The sequence below is a fragment of the Pelobates fuscus genome, chromosome 2, assembly GCF_036172605.1.
Source record: "Pelobates fuscus isolate aPelFus1 chromosome 2, aPelFus1.pri, whole genome shotgun sequence".
NCBI lineage: Eukaryota > Metazoa > Chordata > Amphibia > Anura > Pelobatidae > Pelobates > Pelobates fuscus.
The window spans coordinates 219761005-219786590 of record NC_086318.1 but is presented as its reverse complement, the minus strand read 5'-3'; the positions used below and the strand labels follow the sequence as shown (position 1 = coordinate 219786590).

At 39.7% G+C, this 25586-nt stretch overlaps 1 protein-coding gene across 1 annotated transcript in view; it reads left to right on the top strand.

The window, feature by feature from the left end:
* The window catches only part of THBS2 (thrombospondin 2), a 105407-nt gene extending 81743 nt beyond the window's left edge, over nucleotides 1-23664 (top strand). Inside the window, exons 14-22 of the mRNA XM_063443191.1 lie at nucleotides 55-162; nucleotides 1405-1564; nucleotides 3909-4027; nucleotides 5636-5870; nucleotides 7699-7926; nucleotides 12893-13164; nucleotides 13292-13389; nucleotides 17571-17710; nucleotides 22764-23664. Of these exons, the coding sequence (XP_063299261.1) occupies nucleotides 55-162; nucleotides 1405-1564; nucleotides 3909-4027; nucleotides 5636-5870; nucleotides 7699-7926; nucleotides 12893-13164; nucleotides 13292-13389; nucleotides 17571-17710; nucleotides 22764-22771 (1368 nt within the window). The 3' untranslated portion in view covers nucleotides 22772-23664. The remainder of the gene's footprint in view (nucleotides 1-54; nucleotides 163-1404; nucleotides 1565-3908; nucleotides 4028-5635; nucleotides 5871-7698; nucleotides 7927-12892; nucleotides 13165-13291; nucleotides 13390-17570; nucleotides 17711-22763) is intronic.
* The last annotated feature ends 1922 nt before the right edge of the window (nucleotides 23665-25586 follow it).

Here is a 25586-nt window from a genome sequence, read left to right as displayed (position 1 = left end):
TTTTTTTTTGTTGTTAGGAGACTTTTTTCTTACTTATTTTTCTTTATTCAACAGGATAACTGCCCCCTTCTTCCAAACTCAGGGCAAGAGGACTTTGACAAAGATGGCATGGGTGATGCTTGTGATAAAGACGATGATAATGACGGTGTTGATGATGAAAAGGTGAGTGCACATATATAGCATATTCAAAGTATTTAACAATGAAATATGATCATTTTCTCCAAATTTTGATTGCACAGTTCTTCACAAAAATTATTATATCTCTTTTACCAGGAAAACAAGATTGAGATCTTGTTAACCTTGTTCAGTAGGCATATTGATGTACATTATTATGATTACCAGTGGACAGTGCTTTTTATTACTGCACCTTGTTTGGTAAAATATTGGATGCAGTGAAATAATATATTTTTTCAGTAAAACTGAATATATTTGCCCATGTTTTAGTAAATTGGATTATTCACTAAAGTGAGAATATAATGTAAATTTGAATTTAAGCCTAAAATAGCTGAGTGGAAATCATCAACATTTTGGACCTGATCCCAATTCTTTCTCAAGACCGGGTCCAAAAATGCACAAATAAAAGTTCTTTTTATTTTTTCAAGTGATAAAGTCATATGATTACACACTTCTTCAATACTTTTGCGTTTTATATATATATTATATTTTGCATTATATATATATATATATATATATATATATACATATTCTGTATATCTTACACAATGAAATTGTTCAGTACACATTATCGTGTTATAACCCATACTGTAACAATTGTTCCTGCACAAACTGATTTCATCTGTTGGAGATCCCGTTGAGCGTAAAAGAGATCTGTAAATGTTTTACTATTGCCAACTGATTGCTTCATTCTATAGGGACAGATATACATATACATAAGTGTGCCAAAATAAACATTTAATTGCTGTTTGTTCACATCCTGACTCCTATATGATTTCTCTATCAGTGAGTCAGACTAGATCTGGCCAAGAGACATAGCAAAGATGCATAATCTTTTTAATTTTTGTATTCTGCTGTTCTGTTTTGCAATTAGTTATTGGTTCTCAAGACTATTTTGCAGAACAATGGTTTCCCTGGAGGCAACATATACTTTTACATTTTGAAAGTACAGTCTATTTCACATTCACATTATAACATAATCTAAGCTCTAAAATGGGCTCCTGTGGCTTAAAGTCAACAAAGAATGCAGACACTTACTAGAGATACCAAGAGACAGATTTACCTTCAAGCACTGCAAAGTACACCTGGGATACCCAAGCAACTGATATCTCTAAAAGAAGTACCTAAACCTTAAGTTTTAAGTAGTGTGTGGCAAATGTAATGGGCCGATTGTGATATGTATATTCACTCTGGGTCTTTAGTTTATTTGGATATGATGCATTTTTGCAGGATAATTGTGCACTGCTGTACAACCCTCGCCAGTTTGATTATGACAAGGATGAAGTCGGTGATCGCTGTGATAACTGTCCCTACGTGCATAATCCTGCACAGATTGACACAGATAACAATGGAGAAGGAGATGCCTGCGCTGTGGATATTGATGGAGATGGTATGTTATCAATCCAAATTCCACTAGGAAAGTTTTAAACCTCCCTTATGGCAATGTGGAGTCTTATTGACACCCAGGCTTTTCATTGATTTATTTTTAACTATTTAATGTGGTTGCTGACTAGCAAGCGCTGGCCAGCCACCACATAATTAACCCTTGCATTGCTGCAGGTTATTGAACTGCCAGTGCTGCAATCTAGCAAATAGAACTTAACATTATCGTTCCTTTTCGGTCACTTTTCATCTTAAAATTTGTGCCTTATAAATCCTCTGAATTATATACTTTGTATAGGATTCAGATGTGAAAGCACCAATTTTATTCCAGACACCAGGGCTGCCATCAGAAATTTTGGGGCCCCTTACACAGATCAAGGTCTGGGCCCATGAGTTTGCTCACAGGGCCAACTCTAAGTCCACCCATTAGGATGCAGCGTGTGTGTAGAGTCAATGTCATGTGTGTAGAGTAGATGCAGAGTGCATTATGTGCAGTGTGTTTAAAGTGGATGTAGAGTGTGTTTGTAGTGGATGTAGAGTGTGTATGTGTGTAGTGGATGCAGTGTGTGCATCATGGACGCAGAGTATGTGTGCAGTGACTGCAGTATGTGTGTGAGCATAGTAGATGCATAATGTGTGTAAAGTGGATGCATAGTGTGTTTGTAGTTGATTCAGTGTGTGCATGTAGTGGATACAGTGTGTATAGTGGATGTAGAAAGGATGTATAGTGGATGCAGAGTGTATTTGCAGTGGATGCAGTGCTTGTGTATAGTGGAAACAGTGTGTGTGTGTGTGTAGTGAAGGCAGATAGTGTGTATTGTGTGTTTTTGTATGTGCAGTGTGTGTCTGTGCAATGTATGTAGTGTGTATACAGGATGCAGAATATGTTTGTGTAGTAGATGAAGAGTGTGTGTAGTGGAAGCAGTGTGTATAAATAGTGGATGCAGAGAGTGTGTGTGTATAGTGGATGCAGTCTGTGTGAGGGTGTGTTTTGTGGAGGCCATATGTGAGGGTCGGTAATGAATGCAGTGTGTGTGTGTGTATGTGTGTAGTGGATGTAGTGTGTATATATAGTGAATGCAATGTGTGGGATGGTGTGTGTAGTGGTTGCATTGTGTGCATTGCGATGGTGTGTGTAGTGGATGCAGGGAGTGTGTAGTGAATATAGTGTGTGTTGAATGCTGTGTGTTTATATAGTGGATAAGCATGTGCTAGTGTAGTGGATGCAATGTGTGTCTGAGTGTAGTGGATGCCGGCTGTATAATGGATGCAGGTAATGGATGCAGGGTGTGTAGTGAATATGGTGTGTGTGGTGAATGCAGTTTGTGTAGTGGATGTAGTGTGTGTCTGTGTGTAGCGGATGCAGGGTGTATAATGGATGCAGATAGTGTGTGTAGTGGATACAGTGTGTTTTTGTGTATTGAAAGCAGGGTGTGTTGTGGATGTAGTGTGTATAGTGGATACACAGGATGTTTGTATAGTGAATGCAGTGTGTTTTGTGTAGTAGATGAATTGTGTGTTTGTGAAGAGGATTCAGAGTGTGTCTTTGTGTAGTGGCGGCAGAGTGTGTGTTTGTGTAGTGGATAAATTGTGTATATAGTGGATTCAGTATGTGTGTAGGGGATGCAGCAGATGTATAGTGGATGCAGAGTGTGTGTTTTACAGTGGATGCAGAGTGTGTGTTTGTATAGTGGGTGCAGAGTGTATGTTTATGGTGAATACAGAGAGTGTGTGTATAGTGAATGCAATTTGTGTGTGAGGCTGTGTGTAATCGATGCAATGCGTGTGTATTGGATTTAGTGTGTGTGTGTGTGTGTGTAGTGGGTGCAGTGTTTGTTAGTGTAGTGGATGTAGTGGATGCAATGTGTGTTTTTAAATATATGGTAGGATAGGGGCAGCATTCTGTGGGCAAAAAGCTTTTTTTTTGTTTTGTTTTTAACTCCACTTCCTGATGTTCTAATGTCATTGCACAGGCTGCCAGAGTGCCAGGTACTGTATAGTGAAGAGGGGGTCCAGCAAACGATTGTATTTGGTTTTAGTAAATATAAGAATTGCCATTGTGGTCTGTATCCGGTCTTTTTTACTGGGTTTTATGCATCTGGACAAATGTTTAGTGAATAACGTGTTAATGAAATTAGGATGTGATGCTCTGAGATCGTTGGCTTAGATTATCAAGGAATCCTCAATTGTTTTTTTTTTTTTTTTTTTAATACTCGGAGTGTCCCTTTAACAGGGACACATTGTTGTATTTTAAAAGTTTATAAGTATTGTATATTTCAGATGAATGTGTATGGGGTTAATATCCTCACAAAATAATAAAATAGTTTGTCCTTTTTTTACCTCTCTTTTAGACATATTAAATGAGTTGGATAATTGCCCATATGTATATAATACAGACCAGATTGATACAGATAAAGATGGAGTTGGTGATCAATGTGATAACTGTCCACTAATGCACAATACAGACCAGGTAAAGTATGCTATGAATACTGAGTTTGTAAGAAAAAGGAATGATTGCATAAACATTATATTTCGGTAATCGCAAGGAGTTGCTAAATATCTGCCTTAAAATTGCCATGGAGTTCATTGTAAACAGCATAACAGGCTAATTAAGTGTTTGACAGTCTCCAGGTCTGAATGCAATGAAAGATAATTTGGTTTATGGTTTAACCCAGACATTAGCTTTGGAATGCAGAATGCGTGTGCGCCTTCAAGCTGAATAGGGAAAGTCAATGGCAGTCATTCACAGCCCAAGGGCTTTGTTTGGGCAAGACAGTTCAATGTGAAATTCAGAGCCTCAAATTTCTTTTTAAGAATGCCTCACACACAAACTCAGCCTTGTGTAAATTACAAATACCTATTGTGCATGTGGATATTGGAATCCCTTATAGTCAGTTAGTGGAAATAATGTTGGTTTCCACCAATGTTCTGACATTCTGAATAATTAGGGCCATGTAAATATAGTTAGAAAGCTTGAACAATTTAGACCTGTAACTAAATTTGGAGAAAAAAATATAAATAAATATGCTGTCCTTTGCTTGCATATGCACTTATTTGAAAACGAAAAAGATGCAATCTCTCTCTGTATAGATATATCGGTTACACAATGCCTTGTGTTAAATAGTACAAGCATTCTTCACCTGGAATTTATCCGACATTCCGAATTTCAGTAGCTGATTACAGTAACAGAAAAATAAGGGGCTTCATAGTAACTAGAGTAGCATATATATATATATATATAACCGCTTTAAGGAAAAATAAACAAAACATCAAAAACATGAACAGAAAATTATGGAAATGTCAACTATGGGCTCAATTTATTAAACTTTTCAGATGATTCAATACTGCTGGGAAAACTTTTTAAATTACTTAGCAAGAAAGTTACCATAGACTTTAATGTGACTACTGTAGATAAATCACTTGGAAGTTCTGTCTAGGTATTGAGTCATATGGATTCCAGCTTATTAACGTCCCTGCCAGGGGAAATAGACCTTCTGATTCCACTGATGAGTTCTATAGCTTAGTTGAGGTTGGAAAGCTTATTAAATCAAGGCCAATACTAGGAAGCAGTCATACTGTATAGGGCTTATAAAATAAGAGGTTTCCCGAATGGTGTACTGCTCTCCAGTCCAATTACTCTTGGATTAAAGAGTGGTATCTACAGACTGCCTTGACATCTTTCCCAATCCCATGTTGTTTGGAGGTAAAATATTAATAGATAAAAGAAGAGGTCACCAGGATCCTCTATTTAATAGGCTTATAGCTTATTTTAATTAATTAGAATTACATTTTATGGATTTTTCAATAAGCACAATTCATTATTTATGTTTGCTATCATTTAAACGTAACTGTTATTATAGCATTATTTATAGCGTGCCTGTTCAAAAACTGTTATTACTGATAATTGAGTGCATTGTCAGTTCTCTTTGATTGTTATTTTTAGTTATATAGTATCCCCAGTAAAACATTCTCTTGAATTTAACTTTTCCAGGTGACTGTGGTATTTTGTACCATATGTATGTTGTGTACACAGCTGCAGTTTGGTCCTCCCTAAATACATGTCTGTATTTACTTTTAGGCTGATGTGGATAATGACCTTGTGGGAGACCAGTGTGACAATAACGAAGACATTGATGAAGATGGATACCAGAACAACTTGGACAACTGTCCCTATATTCCCAATGCAAATCAGGCAGATCATGATAAGGATGGTAGAGGTGATGCTTGTGATTCAGATGATGACAATGATGGTGTTCCAGATGACAGAGACAATTGTAGGCTGGTTCACAATCCTGATCAAAAGGACTCCAATGGTAAGACCACATTATACAATTATTTTTGCTATATTGTGGGTTAAACAGATATACCATTATACAATGTACCAGACTTTTAAAAAATCAAAGTATTATTATTATTGCTATCATTTATAGTAGCAACAATATTTTCTACTGTTCTTTACATTGTGGAATAGGGATACCTGACAACATTTAAATAACAAAGACGAGAGGTTAACTACCTATTACATGTTGAAATGACACATGACTTTATTGGAACTTTATTTTTTGGTGTTTAAAGTAATAAGTATAGAAAGAGTGCATTCCTGTTACTGCTATCAAATGATCAATTTTCAGGATTGATATCGTTCTTATTTGTTTTACAACTCTATATTTATTTAGCTGCAGATGCAAAATGGAGCTGTCCTGCATCCCTAGAATTATTTCACTTTGTAAAAGGCTCAATGCTTTTAAAGCATTGCAACTTTGAGAGTTTCATGTTATCAGGATCAGCTCGGGCATAACAAATAGGCTAAAGGTGTAGAGAGGTTGCACAACTTCCATCTAAAGTTTTTTTCACATGTGTTTTGCAAATCCTTATTTTTTGCCTGAATCAAGAATTTAATTTCCCTCTGGCGGTCATTTTTCTTAGAACACGTTACAGATTGCATGAGATTCTCCTAGGCTAAGAAGTTGCAGTTGGGAACTTTCCATAATCTTTTTTTAATTACTATAAAATAAAAAGGTATAAAACTCTACTTACAAATTGTATTTATTACAGCAAGCATGCATCAACTTTTTCATCATTTTTCTAAATGTAAGGGTCAGACTGGCAAATGTTTAATGCGTCATACACTTTTTTTTATCACTTTTCATGAAACTGTTGTTTTTTTAAGCAAGAGATTATTCAAAACAAATGTCACTCAAGGCCACTTACAACACTTGCGAGTTCCGTGCTGGCTAATATCAAGTCTGTAAAAAAAAAATTGGCATCTGATGCTAGCATCAGAAAGCCAATAATGTCACTCCTTCCCATTCCAAAATGCCCCTATTTACCCTTCAGCCAGCAGAGGGAGAACTTGGCTTAGAGCTGGGTGAGTTTTTACATATATTTTTTTTCAGTTTGGCGGTTGTAGGTGAGTTGGAAGGGTTTCTCCAACCTTAAAACAATGTTGAGTAACCCTTTAAGTAAAGATAACTTGAGAAATAGTTCTGTCTTCATGCATTTCAGAACTTAATGTGGATTAGCAAAATAAATAGTGTGCGAAGAGTGTGTCAATTTTTAGTTTCACTGTTACATTCCTTTTTTCTTTGCATTTTTGTTCATTGACTGTTCACTTAAAGAAAGATACTCATTTTTCACTTCAAAACGCATATGGCCCTAAGCTTAATTTTTGATTTACTGTATATTTTCCTGATAGAGAAGCCACAAGGGTATGTGTTTAATATTAAATTTCCATCATGGAATGTTGCTACCGGCAGCCTTGTCAAGGATAAAAGGCCTACAGTGGTCAGAGTTAAATAACATACTTTGCCAAAATATAATGAATCAGGAATATCTGACTTTACCAAGTAATCCCAGCCAGGATTATGGGATGCAGGGCCCATAGATTAATACTACTCTCTTATGATTTATTTGACTACAACTGTCACATACAATAAATCACTGTGAGAAGCATGCCGCAGTTTGTGTTTTCAATTGCATACTGACAGATGCACCAGACCAGTGACTGGAAAACCTCATTAGTTAACTTGTCTGTATGCAAGCAGCATTTTATTAAAATTGATTATTTGGTAAGTCTTACATGATATATACAATTAAAGTATTTTACTAAAAAACATTTATTTTATTACTATTTTGTTTTAGGCGATGGCCGAGGTGATGCCTGCAAAGATGATTTTGATAATGACAGCATACCTGATATCTATGACGTTTGTCCAGAGAACAGTGGAATTAGCGAGACTGACTTCAGGAAATTCCAGATGGTTCCATTGGATCCTAAGGGGACAGCTCAGATTGATCCTAACTGGGTCATTCGTCATCAAGGCAAAGAGCTAGTGCAGACTGCTAACTCTGATCCTGGCATTGCTGTCGGTATGTTAAACTTTGTGTTTAGTAGCATTGTGAAATGCAAAGCAATTCCACCTACTAGTTTTGATATTATTGGATTACTATAAACAGCCATGTTCATTCATTAAAACCATCAGGGGCGGACTGAGAACCCTCAGGGCCCCCGGGCAAAATAAATCAAAGGCCCCCTTACAGGCCCCACCCATACTCCGCAGCAAGCGCCACCCATGTCCTGCCTCCATGCACCGCCTCCAGCCACACCCTACACAATCTTTAGACACAAGGAACAAAAGTGCAATAATCCCTTCGAGGCCCCAGTAGAGACTACAATTAAGGGCTCATGGGCCATGGAGGGGGGTCTTTCTAGCAGAGGCTATCTCAGTGTCCTTTAGAGAGTGTGTTAGAAAGAATCCCCTCCAGGCCCTATTAGAGACTACAATGGAGTCTAATAGGCTTGGAAGGGGGGTCTCTCCAACACTCTGGTTCCTATTCACAATATAGCAACACAACTACAACTACAACCACAACTAGAGACTACAATTGAGGGCTAATGGGCAATGGAGGGGGGGGGGGGGCATTCTAGCAGAGGCTATCTCAGTGTCCTTTAGAGAGTGTGTTAGAAAGAATTTCCTCCAGGTCCCATTAGAGACTACAATGGAGTCTAATGGGGCCTGGAGGGGGGTCTCTCCAACACTCTGGTTCCTATTCACAATATAGCAACACAACATAGCTCGCTGATACCTAGGCCAAGTTGGCTCCTCTTACCTTAATTACTGTTGCTGGCTGGCAGTCTGTGGGCTTGCTGGAAGGCTGTGGGCTTACTGGCTGCGGCTGGCAGGCTGTGGGCTTGCTGGCAGGCTGTGGGCTTGCTGGCTACAGCCGGCAGGCTGTGGGCTTGCTGGCTGCGGCTGGCAGGCTGTTGGCTTGCTGGCTGCGGCTGGCAGGCTGTTGGCTTGCTGGCTGCGGCTGGCAGGCTGTGGCTTGCTGGCTGTGGCTTGCTGGCTGGCAGGCTGTGGCTTGCTGGCTGCGGTTGGCAGGCTGTGGGCTTGCTGGCTGTAAGCCTAACTGGTGGCCTGTGGGCTGGCTGGCTGGCTACTGGCCAGCCTGTGGGCTGGCTGGCAGGCCTGTGGGCTGGCTGGCTGGCTGGCTGGCCGGCCTGTGGGCTGGCTGGCTGGCCTGTGGGCTGGCTGGCTTGCTGGCTACTGGGGCACTTGTAGATTATTTAAAGAAATAATCCATGCACAATAACCACTACTGCTCTGTGTAGTCGTTATGGTGCCAGGAGGACCGGGCCCCCCTCCCAGAGTAAGTAGTCAAACCGTTTAAGAACAGTTTGAAAACTTACCTGGGGTCTGCTGGGATATGAGGCTGTAGTAGGGTATAGGAGCAGTGGTGCAATGTGTAAGGGGTGCAGTGTGTGTGAAAGGTTCAGTGTGTATGAGGGGGTGTAGTGTGTGAATGTGTAGGGTGTGTGGGGCAATGTGTGTATGAGGGGGCTGTGTATGTGTGTGGCAATGTTAGTATGGGGGCTGTGTGTGTATGGGTAGGCAGTGTATGTGTTTGTGTGTGAGGCAATGTGTGTAAATGTGTATGGTGTGTGTGGGGGCAGTGTGTGTGTATGGGGGGCAATGTGTGAATGTGTATGGTGTGTGTGTGTGTGGGGGGGCAGTGTGTTTATGGGGCTAGAGTTCACTCTCACCACTGCGACCACCAGGAATCCCTGGTGGTGACAGTGTTGAGAGTCAACTCTAGCCCGTAGTTCCAGGGCTAGAGTTGACTCTAGCAAGAGCCGGAACGTTGCCGTGGTAACCGCGGCAACGATCTGTGCTCGTTCAAGAAGGACACAGAGGAGCTGCAGGCTAAGCTCCCGGGTCCTCTCTTCCTCCCTCCCCTGCCGGCTGCCCGCACGGTGCCTGCGGACAGGGGAGGGGGCAATTGCCCTCCTCTTACTCCCCCCTCCCCCTCTTCTTACCCCCCCACCCTCTTCTTACTCCCCCCTCACTCTCTTCTTACCACCCTTCTTACTCTCTGCCTCTTCTTACTCCCCCCTCCCCCTCTTCTTACTCCCCCTTCTTACTTTCCCCCTCTTCTTACTCCCCCCTCCCCCTCTTCTTACTCCCCCTCCCTCTCTTCTTACTCCCCCTCCCTCTCTTCTTACTCCCACCTCGTCTTACTCCTCCCTCTTCTTACTCCCCCCTCTTCTTACTCCCAACTCCCCCCTCTTCTTACTCCCCTCCCCCTCTTCTTACCCCCTCTCCCTTCTTCTTACTCCCCCCTCTTCTTACTCCCCCTCTCCCCCCTCTTCTTACTCCCCCTCCCCCTCTTTTTACCCCCCTCCCCCTCTTCTTACCCCCCTTCTTACTCCCTCCTCCCCCTCTTCTTACCCCCTTCTTACTCCCCCCCTCTCTTCTTACTCCCCCCTCTTCTTACTCCCCCCACCCCCTCTTCTTACCCCCCTTCTTACTCCCCCCTCCCTCTCTTCTTGACCCCCCTTCTTACTCCCCCTCTTCCTCTTCTTACTCCCCCTCTTCCTCTTCTTACTCCCCCTCCCTCTCTTCTTACTCCCCCCTTCTAATTCCTCCCTCTTCTTACTCCTCCCTCCCCCTCTTCTTACCCCCTCCCCCCTCTTCTTACTCTTCCCTCCGCCCTCTTCTTACTCCCCCTCCCCCTCTTCTTACTCCCCCCTTCCTCTTTTTACTCCCCACTCCCCCGTCTTACTCCCCCTCTCTTCTTACTCCCCCTCCCTCTCTTCTTACCCCCCTTCTTACTTCCCCCTCCCCCTCTTCTTACCCCCTTCTTACTCCCCCCTCTCTTCTTACCCCCTTCTTACTGCCCCCTCTCTTCTTACCCCCTCTCTCTCCTTACTCCCCCCTCCCTCTCGTCTTACCCCCCTCCTCTCTTCTTACCCCCTCCTCTCTTCTTACCCCCCTCCCTCTCTCTTCTTACCCCCCCTCCCCCTCTTCTTACCCCCTCCCTCTTCTTACCCCCCTCCTTCTTCTTACCCCCTCCCCTGTAGCGTGGCCGAGCTGCTCTCCGGTCCGCGATGCCCGGCTGGAGTGATAGGAAGCTGCACACTGAGTGTGCACTTCCTGTCAGTCCGGCCGGGTACAGGAAACAGAAACTCCGCGCGGAACAGGAGTTTCTGTTTCCTGTACCCGGCCGGACTGACAGGAAGGTGCACACTGAGTGTGCACCTTCCTATCACTCCGGCCGGGCACCGCGGACCGGAGAGCAGCTCGGTCACGCTACAGGGGAGGGGAGGTGAGAAGCTGCAGCCACCTGAGGCTCTTAAGAGAGCGCTCAGGCGGCTGCAGCATTTAAAGGGCCAGCCCTGAACGCGGCCGGCCCCCTCGGAGTGTGCCACCGGACCGACCACCCGGTGGCACCTACTTGCTTAGCCCCCTGATGGTGGGCCCCCCTCCTGGCCGGGCCCTCGGACCATGTCCGAAGTGCCCGACCGGTCAGTCCGCCCCTGAAAACCATTGACTTATATATTCTACAAGTATATATAATTTAACTAGAATACTGGATATTTATTTTGGTACCCATATTGTGATAATTCCGCTTTTACTACGTGTCAGTGATTCTTATGAAAAGTAACAACTGCCTATCCAGCTGCCTTGGCTCAAAATTTTTAAATGAGTTTTATTTATATAAAAATCCTTGTGGGGCTGTAAAAAGCACTATTTTTTTTACATCCATTAACAGAGCCAGATTTACAAGCCAGGTGCCTTTAAACACAAAATTCTTAATCACCCTCAACCCCCCTCCCCCAACACAAATTGCAGATAAAGTGTGTTTAATGTATTTATTAATACATTTATTAATAGGACAGTGCAAGCATAAAACAAATCTAAAAAACATATATTCAAATGTAACAACTGTGTATGTATGTATGTACGAGCATATCTCTACCTGTAATGTATTATGAATCTGTAAGGGCATGCAGCTGTCTAAATGTGTGTTGGGCTAAAGATAATGTTAGGTGTGGTTAGGGTAAATGGGGTTAAGATTATAAAGGGGTGAATAACAGAGTTAGATTACCTAGGGTGTTCAGTGTTTAGTTGTAACAGAATTAAAAGCTTGAGTGGGGTTATATTTGTCTCATATGGGGTGTTTATAATTAGGGTTAGAGTGGGGTTACATTTTGTACTAGGGTGCATGGTGTGTTTCATTTTTAAGAAGATTAAGGTAAAACAATTAGTTTCAGGTTTAAGCTTTGAGTTCTTAAATTTGAAAAGAGTTTGTTTAGGTTATATAAAGGGGTAAATTTAGGGCTGGGGAAGAAGTCATATTTAGCATACACGCATGTGTAGCTTGAAGGGTTATATAGTACTGACTCTCCAGTGAGGGTTACATTTAGGATTACATTTAGGATTGGGGTAAAGGTCCTATTTAGGGTACAAGCATGTGAGGTTTGAAGGGTTATATGCAGAGTACTCACCCTCTAATAATTTATATCAGCATTGCAGAGGCACACGCGGCCAGTATAGGTATTTTCCCACTTCCCTCTTATAGGTATAGTACAAAATTAGTTTAGTTTACCTAGATCGTTGGTTTCCAGCTGTCAGAGTGTTAGGCCAGACTGTGAGCTCCAGTCTGTAGCTTGTATACTACCCTGTTGCTACTTTTGCTAATTAATAAATTGAAACTTTCCTTCACTTGATTACTGCTCTGTTTCTTTTCATTGCTACTTTGTTTATTATTCCATTATACAGGCAGTGTAAATCACATGGTAGCAATATTAAGAAGATTTTTTAGTTTTTTTGCTTGTATATATTTATTTAGTTTTTATTTATAGTAATAAAAGTTAAGTTTTACTTGGTAATGTATTTAGCAAATATTTAGGTCCTAGTAGTCTTTCTGAGGTGGATAATCTTTAAGCATATATTCCTTTTCCACACTCCTCATTGTTCTTTTCATTTAGTTTGTTCAAGTTAATGTTTTAAAATACCATAACAGTAAACTTATTCAAATTGTTTCTGATCAGGCTTTGACGAATTTAGCGCAGTTGATTTCAGCGGCACATTCTATGTGAACACTGATCGAGATGACGATTATGCAGGATTCGTTTTTGGCTATCAGTCAAGCAGCAGATTCTATGTACTGATGTGGAAACAGACCACCCAGACATATTGGGAAGATAAACCTTCTAGAGCTTATGGATATTCTGGTGTGTCTCTAAAAGTTGTCAACTCCACAACGGGTACTGGGGAGCACTTGAGAAATGCCCTTTGGCACACTGGAAATACACCAGGAGAGGTATAATTTAAATTAAATCAATCAATCTTAACTGTTATGATGATATTTAGTTTCATTTATAGTAATAGTAATAGTAATAGTAATAGTAATTCTAGCTATAACTATATATTTCCTTTTGTCATTGTAGGTAAGAACTTTATGGCATGATCCCAAGAATGTTGGATGGAAAGATTATACTGCTTACAGGTGGCATCTGACACACAGGCCTAAGACTGGCTTTATTAGGTATGTTATTAGCTGTATATGCTAGTTTCTATAAATAAATATATAAGTATATGTTTGTTCAACATTCCCCCCCCCCCCCAGAATGCATCTTTCTATCACCCTTCCTCCCAAAAAATGTGTCTTCTATTTTTCTCCCCTTTATCCATCCTCCCTTATCATCATGAAAGCAGTATTAAAGAATACTAAGAAAGAGTAATCAAGACAGATGTTTCATTTATATATACATAGAGTAGAGACTGTAGCCATATCAGTCAAGTAATGCAGATGTAAAGTAACCGATGAAATTAGTATCATGTAATACCTTTTTTTCTCATGCATAGTTTTTATTGAATTTCTAGAAAACAAAAAGAGGGGGAGGCGGGATACAGAAAGAAAAAAAGCGAGGGGGGGCAAAGGGTAACATCATAAGACCGTTTAACATTTTATACAGTAGCTTGACATCTTCAAAATTTCTTATACATAGTGTGTAACAGTACATATCGACAGCGAGGTCTCATGAGGGAGTAACTGGGTGGTCCCTCACTCCCCAATTAGGGAGTCCGGCATTAGAGGTTATACGTGTACCCAGGGGAGGGGGATAGGGAGGAGTAACTAGGGGGGGTTAGCAATATATCCCGTTAAACTATAACGTCATAAATGTAACAGTGTATGTGTGTCATCCTACATGGTGTCTCCTAGTCTTCATGTATGTGCTGTATGGCCTGTATGTGGTATCTTATTTATCCTCCTTCCTGAATGTGCAAATACGCGTGCATGTGATTTGAAGTGATGGGCACTACTAGGGTTTCCCGTGTGTTCTTGTTCGCCCTTCTCTAAGAGGCGTATATATCGGCCCACATCTTCCATGCCTCTTGAAATTTGCGAGATTGTATAATGGAAGTGGTGGACAGTCGTTCATAGATATGATATTGGTGGATTTTGTCCATCAATTGTTGTTTGGTGGGGCAGGTGGTGAGTTTCCATCCGCTCGCTATGAGGTTTCTAGCCGCCAGGATGATTAACATTGCCACTTGTTTAAGGGGTTTGGTCATGGCATTGGGGAAGAGCAGAAAATAGACAGGTTGAGGGATCTAGGGTGACATTATCAATGTTCATTAACTTGAGGACGTCCCTAACATGTCCCCAGAGAGGTGTTAAGATGGGGCAGTCCCACCAGATGTGAAACATTGTGCCTTTTGCTTCCCTACATCTCCAGCACTCTGCGGGGACTGTTGGATATATCTTGTGTAATTTACTTGGTGTTAGGTACCATCTGTAGACCAGCTTCTTATCATCTTCTATGTGAGAGTAGCAGTTGGTGATGCCTTTGAGCGCATTGAGAGATGGTAACCAGGTGTTGCCAGATGGCGAGGATGTGTATTCTGTCTGCCATTGTTGTTCATAAGTAGGTGCTTTTGTGTCAGTGTTATTCATCAACATGTTATAGCATAGAGACAGTGACTTGGGTTTTGCGGGTGCGAGCCAGCAGCGGTCATATAAGAAGTCCAGGGGTTGTGGGCTGGAGGGTGACATATCATATTTAGTGAGTATTTTATAGGTGGCAATGCTTTAAGTTGATGATATTGAAAGACGGAGGAGTTAGGTAGGTCGTATTTTCGCTGGAGGTCTGGGAAAGACAAGAGCTGTTTGTTTTGGTACGTATCGGCTATGTGTTGAATGCCATGTTTTACCCAGGAGTTCAACAATAAACCCGAGGCTAGGGAGTTCAGGGCCGTTATTGGGGCTCGTGGGTGAAACTTGTTGAGTTTGTTTTGTGCACGGTGTAATGAGTCCCATTGCTTAATAGTTAGAATCGAAGTGTTAAACAGGTGAGGTGCGTTTGGTCTAATTTGTGTAGGTGTCCACAGTATCGTCACCAGGGAGCCCCCAGGTGCCTTAGCTTGTTCCATGTCTACCCATTGGAAGGTCCCCCTGGAGGCGTGGAGTTTAATCGCCGCCTCCAGGAGGGACGCTTTATGATACCTAGATACATCGGGGAAACCCAATCCTCCTTGCTCTGAGCGCTTCTGGAGGAGAGACATAGATAGTCGTGGCTTGCGTGATTCACAGATGAATGAGGAGAGAAATGCCTGAAGATGCTTGAAAAACGTTGGTTTGACGTAAATCGGCAGCATCCTAAATTTATATAGAAGTTTTGGGAGGAGCATCATCTTTACCGAGTTTATTCTTCCCAGCCAGGAGAGCTTTACTGCTTTCCATTGTTGGGTATGCATTTTGCATAGTGGTATAAGTGGTTTGAAGTTAAGTTTGAATGCATCTGTGGGGGAGGGGCCAAGTTTCACTCCTAGGTAGGTGATATCGGTTGTTCTCCAGTCAAAGGAGTGGGATTGTTTAAGCTGTGTTTTGAATGGATTTGGTAAGTTTATTGGAAGAGCTTGTGTCTTGCCTTGATTAAGCTTGTTGTAGGATAGTTGCCCATATTGGTGGAGACAAGGCCATCTGGGAAGCCAAATTTGTATAGGACTTGTCTCATTTATTCCCAGTTGACCCTGTCAAAGGCCTTCTCCGCATCCAGGGCCAGGATTAGTCCCCGGGCGCGTGTCTTGCATGTGTGCCAATATATTCAGGACTTTCCGAGTATTATCCGAACCCTGTCTGCCTTTGATAAATCCAGATTGATCATTATGGATCAGTGTGGGTAGAAATCGGGATAGTCTGTTAGCCAGGAGTTTGGCATACACTTTGACATCCGCATTGATAAGGGAAATCGGCCTAAAGTTTTGGCAGTGGGTTGGAGGCTTCCCTGGTTCGGGCAGAGTCGATATGTGAGCTACGAGCATATCTGAGGGTATTCCTCCTGAGACGTAGCAGGAGTTATACAGGTTTGTCAGGTGGGGTGTGAGTATGTTTGTGTAAGTCTGGTAGTAGAGGTTGGTAAACCGTCTGGTCCTGGAGCTTTTTGTTTGGGTAGGTCCTGTATTGTCTTTGTCACCTCCTCTATTGTGAACAGCGAGGTAAGGGTCGCAATACCTGAGTCTTGCAATTTGGGGACGTCAACAGATTGTAGAAAGTTTACAGTGGAGTGTGGGGAGGGCGGAACCGTCTCAGTGCTATCTTTAAGATTGTAGAGTGAGCTGTAGTAGAGTGCGAACTTGTCCACTATTTCTTGTGGGTTGATCAGTTTTTTACCGTGTGGTGTTTGGATGTGTGCTATTTTCGTTTGTTGTGAACGGGTTTTGAGTTGTGCAGCCAATAATGCCCTGCCTTGTTTCCCTTGGTGAAGAATTTGTGTTTACATCGCTGCAGGATGTGGGTGGTCTTTTCTAGTTCAAAGTGGTGTAAGTTCTTTTGTAATACCTTTTTTATTGGACTAACACAATTTTGGAATGACAACTTTCAGGAGAATCTCCCTTTCTCAAGTGTAAAGCATTTCTGATCAAAAAACAACACATGGAATTCAAAGTTGAGTTGTTATACTGGGGTTATAGCAACATGAGGGCAGATAAGGCACAAGTCTGATAGAAAATAAAGCCATGCAAACAATGCAGAAGATGGTGCTAGAAGGGGAAGAGTATAAATGCACAAATGCATAAATACATACACATACATATAAATACACTCAAATGCACACATATATGTGCATGCACACCTATATATACATTCACACACAAGCACCAATACATATCCCTACATATGTACATATACATAGACCCATATATATATACATCTTTACACATATTCACATAGATATATACACATATACACACACACACACAAACACACACACACACACACACACATATATATATATATATATATATATATATATATACATATATACATATATATATATCAAGCGATAGAATGGAGCACTCAAAAGGACTTTTCAATAGTGGATTTATTGACGTTTCGACCCCTCAGGGTCTTTATCATATATATATACAAAGTACTATGCAATCCTTATCATATTTAATTCTAACAGTGCCCCCTATGTATGCCTTGAAACATTTTTTTAATGAAATGAGCACATAAAAGTGAATATATCATATTTCAGAAAGTGAGAGAGGCCCACTTCTCTCTGTCATGGTAGTGCAAAGTATCTGCATTTGTTATTTACAATATCACATTACTGCTTTGCCTAATATCTAATATCATCTGGCAGCAACTTAAGCCTGTTTGACATACTGAAGTTTTTATAGTCATGTATATTTTTCTGTAATAATTCCTGTTTTGTCTTACAGGGTAGTTGTGTATGAAGGAAAACAAATTATGGCAGATTCTGGCCCACTCTACGACAAAACATATGCGGGTGGACGACTAGGACTCTTTGTATTCTCTCAAGAGATGGTTTTCTTCTCTGATCTTAAGTATGAATGTAAAGGTCAGTATATAGTACCTATATATATATATATATATATATGAATTATGAAGGCCCACACAGGCCCTAATTTGTCAAAGTAAAAATTAAGTAAATCTGGTTCAAATTGTTAAATATAGAGCAATGCACAACCAAGAGAGAAATATGTACTGATTACTGTACATTTACCATTTTACCATTTTATTTTCATTAATTTATTAAAGCAGCACTGTTACCTCTGCAAAACAAGTTTTTCATAATACTCATACTAACTGTGTTGAAATTTCACTGAAATTCCAACACAATCATAAGATATACTGAGACAAAGTAGGGACTACTTTGTCTTAGTAGCTTTCCTACACCTGACACTTCTAGACACTGGGAGGAACTACCGTTGTCTAGAAGTGTCGAGCCTCCAACCGTCACCAGTGACAGCTGCAGGAATTGTTTCGGTTTATCGAGGATGCGCCAGGAGCAGAAGAGGACCGGTTGGATGATAATGGTGGCACTCTTGAGGGATAGGTTTAGGTTAGTTGGACTATTCTTTGCATGCTGCCCCCGTCCTCCCCACCTCTGCTGCCACCGGACTCCCAGCAACAATGTCACCACCAGGGGTCTTTGCAACTTATGTGCCACTTTAAATACAGAGTATTTTCAAATTTTCTGGTAGAAATTGAAACCATAGTAAGTTTATTATCTGAACAATTGTGCAATAATGTAAAAGGGAAACAATAGTCTACCTAAATTCCTGTTTAATGCACTGGAGTTAGTTAGTATAAAATACTTTGTAAATAGAAAATACCTTTTGGGGAGTGAGTCCATGCTGGATTTATATACTGTATATACATACACAAAGTAAGCAGATAAAAGTCCAAATTTATATTTGTCATGGAAAGAGTTCTGGCTAAAGTATTACACTTGTTTCTCATCATATTGGTGGACGCATGCCTGTTTTCTAAACACATTCATTAATAATTCCATATGTTTGTGCTGTGCATTACGTCATCTTTCCGTCTGCATCCAACAGAATAATGTAAAAGTCTCTATGGGATTTTGACACTAAACATCTGCAGAAATTCTGTTATCCCAATCAACATTAATGTTAAATTACTGCATCTCTGTACATTAATGAGTCTTCACACAGACACTGTTTAACACATCATTTAAAAAAAAAATTATAAAGCAATGATGACAGTTTCAATTTAAATGAAAGGGTTCATTTCCAGATGTTTAAATAGCCCAAGGATACTAAATTTAAGAGCAATGTGAAGTTGCCATTAATTTATTTCTACGTGTGGCCTTATCTGGTGACAAAACTTAGTTTAAATCCTAGCCTCATTCTGACTGTATGAAAATCAATCAACCAGTCAGGGTACAGACTGGATTTGAAATTTATATATATATATATATATATATATATATATATATATATATATGTATGTGTGTGTGTAAAGGTAGCATGCCCCAGCTACGTCCGGACGTTCCGACGACAAGTGGAACCTGGTTGCTAGGTTACATAGAAACCTAGAATGTGACAGCAGATAACAACCGTTTGGCCCATCTAGTCTGCCCAATTTTCTAAATACTTTCATTAGTCTCTGGCCTTATCTTAAGTCTAGGATAGCCTTAAGTGCCCTCACTGCATTAACCTCTACCACTTCAACTGGAAGGTTATTCCATGCATCCACTACCCTCTCTGTAAAGTAATACTTCCGGAAACTATTTTTAACCCTTTGTCCCTCTAATTTAAGACTGTGTTCTCTTGTTGTGGTAGTTTTTCTTCTTTTAAATATATTCTCCTATATTGTGTTGATTCTCTTTATGTATTTAAGTACGTAATAGGAAGCCTGGCTCGTGGTCAACCTCCTCTGGTTCACTTCTCTTTGACATTACATGTGGCCATGCTACATATTCACTTTGGTTCAATACTTTCAGCCTACGTTCTGATGTGCTACCTATTCACTTTGGTTTAGTACATTTGGCCTATGTTCGGTTGTGCTTCATAACTTTGGTTTAGTACTTTTGGTCCACGTCCTCCTTGCTACACATTCACTTTGGCTTCAGTACATTCAGCTTACATTCAGTTATGTAACACATTTATTTTTGTTCAGTACTTTTGGCCTACATTTGACCTCTTTAGATTCACTTTGGTTTCAGTACATTCGACCTATATTCAGCTATTCTACATTTTCAGTTTGGTTCAGTACATTAGGCATAATTTCATTAATGCTACATGTTTTCTTTGGTTTCAGTATTCATCTATGTCATGTGTCACCTATGTCACCTATATTTGACCTTGCTTCATATTCACATTACAATTTTTAATTAGTTTCATTCCATTTGGCCTTCGTTCAGAAATGCTATTGGTTCAGTACATTTGGCCCACATTCGGACACGCAACATTTTCAATTTAGTTCAGTACATTTGGGCTACATTTGATTGCGCTTTCATTACTTTAATGTTAATGCCTTGTTTGGCCTACCTGTCATTATACATTTACATATCAATTGTTAATCATTGGTTAATTACCAGACAGTATTCCCAATTATTATTACTGTGCTGCATCCCTAACTGTAATTTATACTGAGTGTGTTTTTATGAATCTACCTATTGTTTGTTAATTGTTGCTGACTTTTCAAGTTTTATATTGAAAGACATGAAGTTGCACTCATCAAACTATTCTTCATGATGAGGCTCCTTTTTTACAGAGGTCACATGCTCACCAATTTAGTATTTGGTTACCCAGCTCCCTCTATCACATAGGACACGTGCTCATCACGCTTGTTTACATTACTGGTCATCCTTTTTTTCAAAGGTGCACTCATTAATTTTGGTATTTGATTACTGAGCTCTCTATCACAGAGGACACACACTTATCAAATGTTATATTTGTTACTGAGCTTCCTCTAGCACAGAGGACACACACTGAATACATTTCATATTTGTTACTGAGCTTTCTCTATCACAGAAATCACACTCTCATTTAATTGTTATTTAGTTACCGTCTTCATCTATTATAGGAGGATATGTGCTCATCAAATTTGTATTTGTTACCAAAGTGAGCCGGAGTGGCGAAATGCACGTCAGGGGCACTGACAAGCACTATCCACAGCCACTGTATCAGCAGTCAGTTGTCGATGCTCATCTTAATCATTTAATTATGAGCGGTTAGACGTCCTATGAATCTAGTTATGACAACTAATCTAGCTACCTTGAGACATAGTGCGGATATCATAACGACCATGACTACATTTGAAAGCTGGACTTGATTTTAATCTAGCTTTTTTTAATTGTTGGAGGGGGGTGACATATCCCCATATAACAGTGGGCTCAGTAGGCATTTTGATTAAGGGGTGCCCTCGAAGGCACAGTTGGATAGGCATAGTTTTACAGAGGATATTTTCCCGAGACTTAGTGCTCTTTCAGGATTCCCCACTGCACTATTACCACAGTATGCTTCACCGCTAAGTATATCTGTTCAACCAGCCTATACTTACTTTATCGTCAAGACTCTGTGTCCTTATGGTGGAGGACCCCCCTCTCCTCTTTACTTCAGAGGCCCACCACATTTGTATATCATTGTTATATCTTTCGATACAGTAGGTATCGATTCCCATCTTGGAGTGTTTTTTTTACTTTGGCTACCATGCACTGTTTAGGTGATAATCCCTTCCACTCCAAATTCTTGTGAACCTGGAGGTCTGATAGTTGTTTTTATCTGTTTATATTGCACATAGATTCGGGTTGTTAGGTGGTTTCCACCCATTTATTTTTACTTTATACATCTATTAAAAGTTAAGTTTTATAAGCTCACAATTTTGGGGTGGATTTCCACTGTTTAAAACTTTTGTTCTCTTTCTTCTCCATCCCTAGGATATTTTATTATACTCCTATTTCCCCTGATTTTTGGTCTAGTGTTGTTAATTTTTAATGAATTTATTTCACTCCCCACTCAAGAGACAGTTATCTTAGACTTTCTCTTTCTTTAATGGTATTTGTTACAAAGCTTCCTCTTTTGCATAGGTCTTACTTCTCTTCTGGTATTTATTACTAAGCTTTCTCTATTTTCAGGGGTAACAGCTCTTTATATAGATATTTGTTACTGAGCTTTCTCTTTTGCAGAGGTCATGCGCTCATTAAATTGGTATTGGGTTACTGAGCTTCCTCTTCGCAGAGGACATGCGCTTGTTAAATTGAGATTTGTTACTGAGTTTCCTCTTTTGCAGAGGTTACATGCTCATTCCTTTTTCATGAACTAGTACTTGGTACTGAGCTTCCTCTTTCATAGAGTTCACGCACTCATGACATTGTTTTGTGACTGAGCTTCCTCTTTGGCAAAGGACATGTGCTCCTCAAATTGGTATTTGTTACTGAGCATCTTCTATGACAAAGGTAACGCACTCATCAAGTTTATAGTTGTTATTGAGCTTCCTCATTCACAGAGTCACAAGCTCATCAAATTGGTGTTTGGTTATTTGGCTTCCTCTTTTACAGAGGATACATACTCATCAAATTGGTATTTAATATACTAATTCAATGTAAAGGCAGTATGCCTGGAACTGTAGGAGGGGTTTTGCCCGACCTATATCTACCTCTCTCCCAGCTACCTCTTGACGTACTTTCAACGAATTGAAGCCTACCAACATCTGCCTATACTACTCTTTCAGTAGGTGAGTCCCCTTTTTCACACCTACCTGTTCGTAGGTTTCTCCACACCATAACCGACTTGTTCTTACTGGTATAGCCCAAACCTGATTGAATACCTCCAGCCTTTCTCCCCAACCACAATTGTATATATATATTTCATTTCTCTTAGCGCTGCTTTTTGTCGATCCATGGAGATAATTCATTTTTGCAAATTCTGCACCTATAAAAAATCTAAAACCTGTAAATGATGCCAATTTTACAACACTGCAGAATGTGTAGACATTTAGTTATTAGATCACCATTATTATTAACATTAGAATGATGTAGCATCCTAAACAATTTTCATAGCCTTGCAGCAATATCCAAATGTTTAGAAACTCAACTGCATGCTTCTTGTTAATATACTTTTATTTTATGTATTTATTTTCAGATTTCTAAGACCAATATTATATAGAAGATATTGTACCATACATCCTCTGCGCCCAAGACACCTTGGCACTCTCTGGATACACCAAAAGTAATTTAATTTACCTCTTGGCAACAGGGAGGGTTGTGCCTCGTACCATCTGAGAAGAAAATAGAAGGTGGCTGAATTGAAAACACCAAAGTAAAGGGGAAAAAAGACATCTTAAATTGTTAAATTAATAATATAGAGATGGCTGATTTTTAAAGCATTCTCTGTGATACAGTACTAAGTAATACCAAATAATCTAATAATATGAGATGCAGAAATAGTATATCATTCCTGGACATGTTTTTGTACATGAACAAGTGTTGGTATATTCTTACAGTGTCTTCCTCTAACTAACAACCTCATTATTATATAATTTTCTACGTACACATTGTCAAATATTTTAACACAGGTTTGCAGGATCTATTTTAAAAATATATTGTCCATTTTACTTTTCCCTTGGTTTAAAATTGGCAGTCCACAATTATTTATATAATGGTGACTAAGAAATTTTCTGCCAACGTTTTATTTGTTTACTAAAGTTTAATCCTTTCACATGTCATAAAGCAAAATGAAGGGGAAAAAAGTGTATTGAGTGTTTGAAATTGTGCTTTTGACAGTGGCAGTCATGTCTACTTAAGGAAATCATAATTTGTATGAACACAACAAAACCACTACAGCAAAATTCCATATTTTATGGAGGATTCTGTGAATGGGTTTTATTAATTATTTGACTCCAGGTGTACAACATAAAGATGTGTTAAAAGGAATGTCCTGTTTGACATGAATGAAGATATAACAGTAGGTGCTTAATATTTAAATATGCAGGATATGTGCCCATCCATTTTGTGACTTAAATAAAAGCTCTTTGCTTTCTATAGTTTAGTCTTTTCGCTTCTAGTTTGCAGGTGGTTGTTGGCAGAAAATGTTAGAAAAAAGAAACTACCAAAGGATAGGGAAAACCTATCCTAAGAGTTTGAAAGGGGGTACAGAGGTAAGATAGGGCATAACCCTTAACATCGAATCATGAAAAAGAACTGATGAGGATGGTTAGCTCCAACCTAGGAAGACCAGCCAGCCCCACAGGAATTACCTCTTATGTAAAGATCAATATGGGGTAAAAAAAACTTTATTAAGAGAAAGTACATACAAAACCGAAATAGTGTTTGTGCAACTAAAATGTGATCAAACTAAATGTGTATAAAATGATAGTTAGAAGACCGCTAGTTGGCAGAAAATGCTTTATAATCAACTTTACACACATGACTAACTAGAATGCAATATTGTAAGTTTTCAAAGTTTATTCTCTGACTTCACCATCAAGGTATCACAATTAGTTCATTTGATCATTAATGTTTAGTATGTAACAACCTTCATTTGAAGTGATCATCTGTCTTTGCACGGTTTGTGAAGTCTGGCAAGTGACTTTGAACGCCCATGCACTACACTGACTCGAGTGCCTTAATAAATGCATCAAAGCTTATACATTTGTTGTGTATACAGAATGCAATTTCTGGTTAGTGGTTAAAAGTATGAAGTTTTAGAAATGGTCAATGGTAAAAAAAAAAAACGATTTACGCCATTTCATGGCACAAAGGATGTACCATATACGCTGGTAATTGTACAGTAGGTTTTTGTGTTTGTTATATAGAAGTGAGGAAAATAAAGAAATTGTGTGTGGATGAACATGAATATGCACCTGTATATATGTATGGCTGTAAAGCTGAAGCACTTTTCCCAAATTAATATAGCGTTCCATGTTGATATAAAGAATTACTATAAAATTTGTTTATTTCAAAATAGATATAAAGAAAAATATAACACATTTGAAAAATGCCACCTAATCACATACAACATAAAAACCACTCAGATACATGACTTATGCTCTACCTCGCAGTCAAAATTAATATATAGAACACTGAATTACCCTATTACATAAATGTCTATACTCAATAGATATATAACCTGCCCCATAAATACAATGTTTCTCATATGCATTGATGTAATTAATTTATTTGCCAACCTTTTAATGGAAACATATACTTAGTCTCTTAATTTTCACTTTGCAGAATGCCACAAAACTGGGCTCTGATTTTTCTGATCAGAGTCATGCTTTATTCAATAAGCACAGTCATCTCTTATTCTGCTAAGAGAATCCAGACCTGGATGTCTATATTACCGCCACAACAGCAAATCTAGAAGAACAAATTTAAAGCTGCATGTATGTAGAAGAAGAAAAATGTCACAAATAAATATTACTTAAAGGGAACACAGTTCATGCCATGTAACTACTACATTGTGCTGTAGTGGTTATAGTGCCAGGAGTGTCCTGGCGCACTCCATGTAAGTAGTCAAACTGTTTGGCAATGGCCTGACTAATGGTTTGGAAGCTGTCACTTCCAAGAAGAAGTCAAACCATTACGAAAACAGTTTGATTTCTTACAATTGGAGGGTGCCAAGGTACTTCTGACACTATAACCACTACAGCTCGCTATAGCAGTTGCTTGGAGTACTCCTTTGATATATTTACTTAATAATGCACTTCTAACAATAGGCAAACATTGTCTTACTTTCATTACTATAAAACCCGTAACCTATTAAGCTACACTTACAATTTCATCTGCTCCAAATTGGTTTTCACCCTACCAGGGCTCACCACTGCAAAGCTACTTTCAAATACTTCACAGCAATTTTTACACATCACATTTAATAGCATCATTTTTACATCTAGGAGACGGATAGGTTGAGTGCGTGGTTTGAACACACAAGTATAATACAGATATTCTTTGTAGACTGCAACAG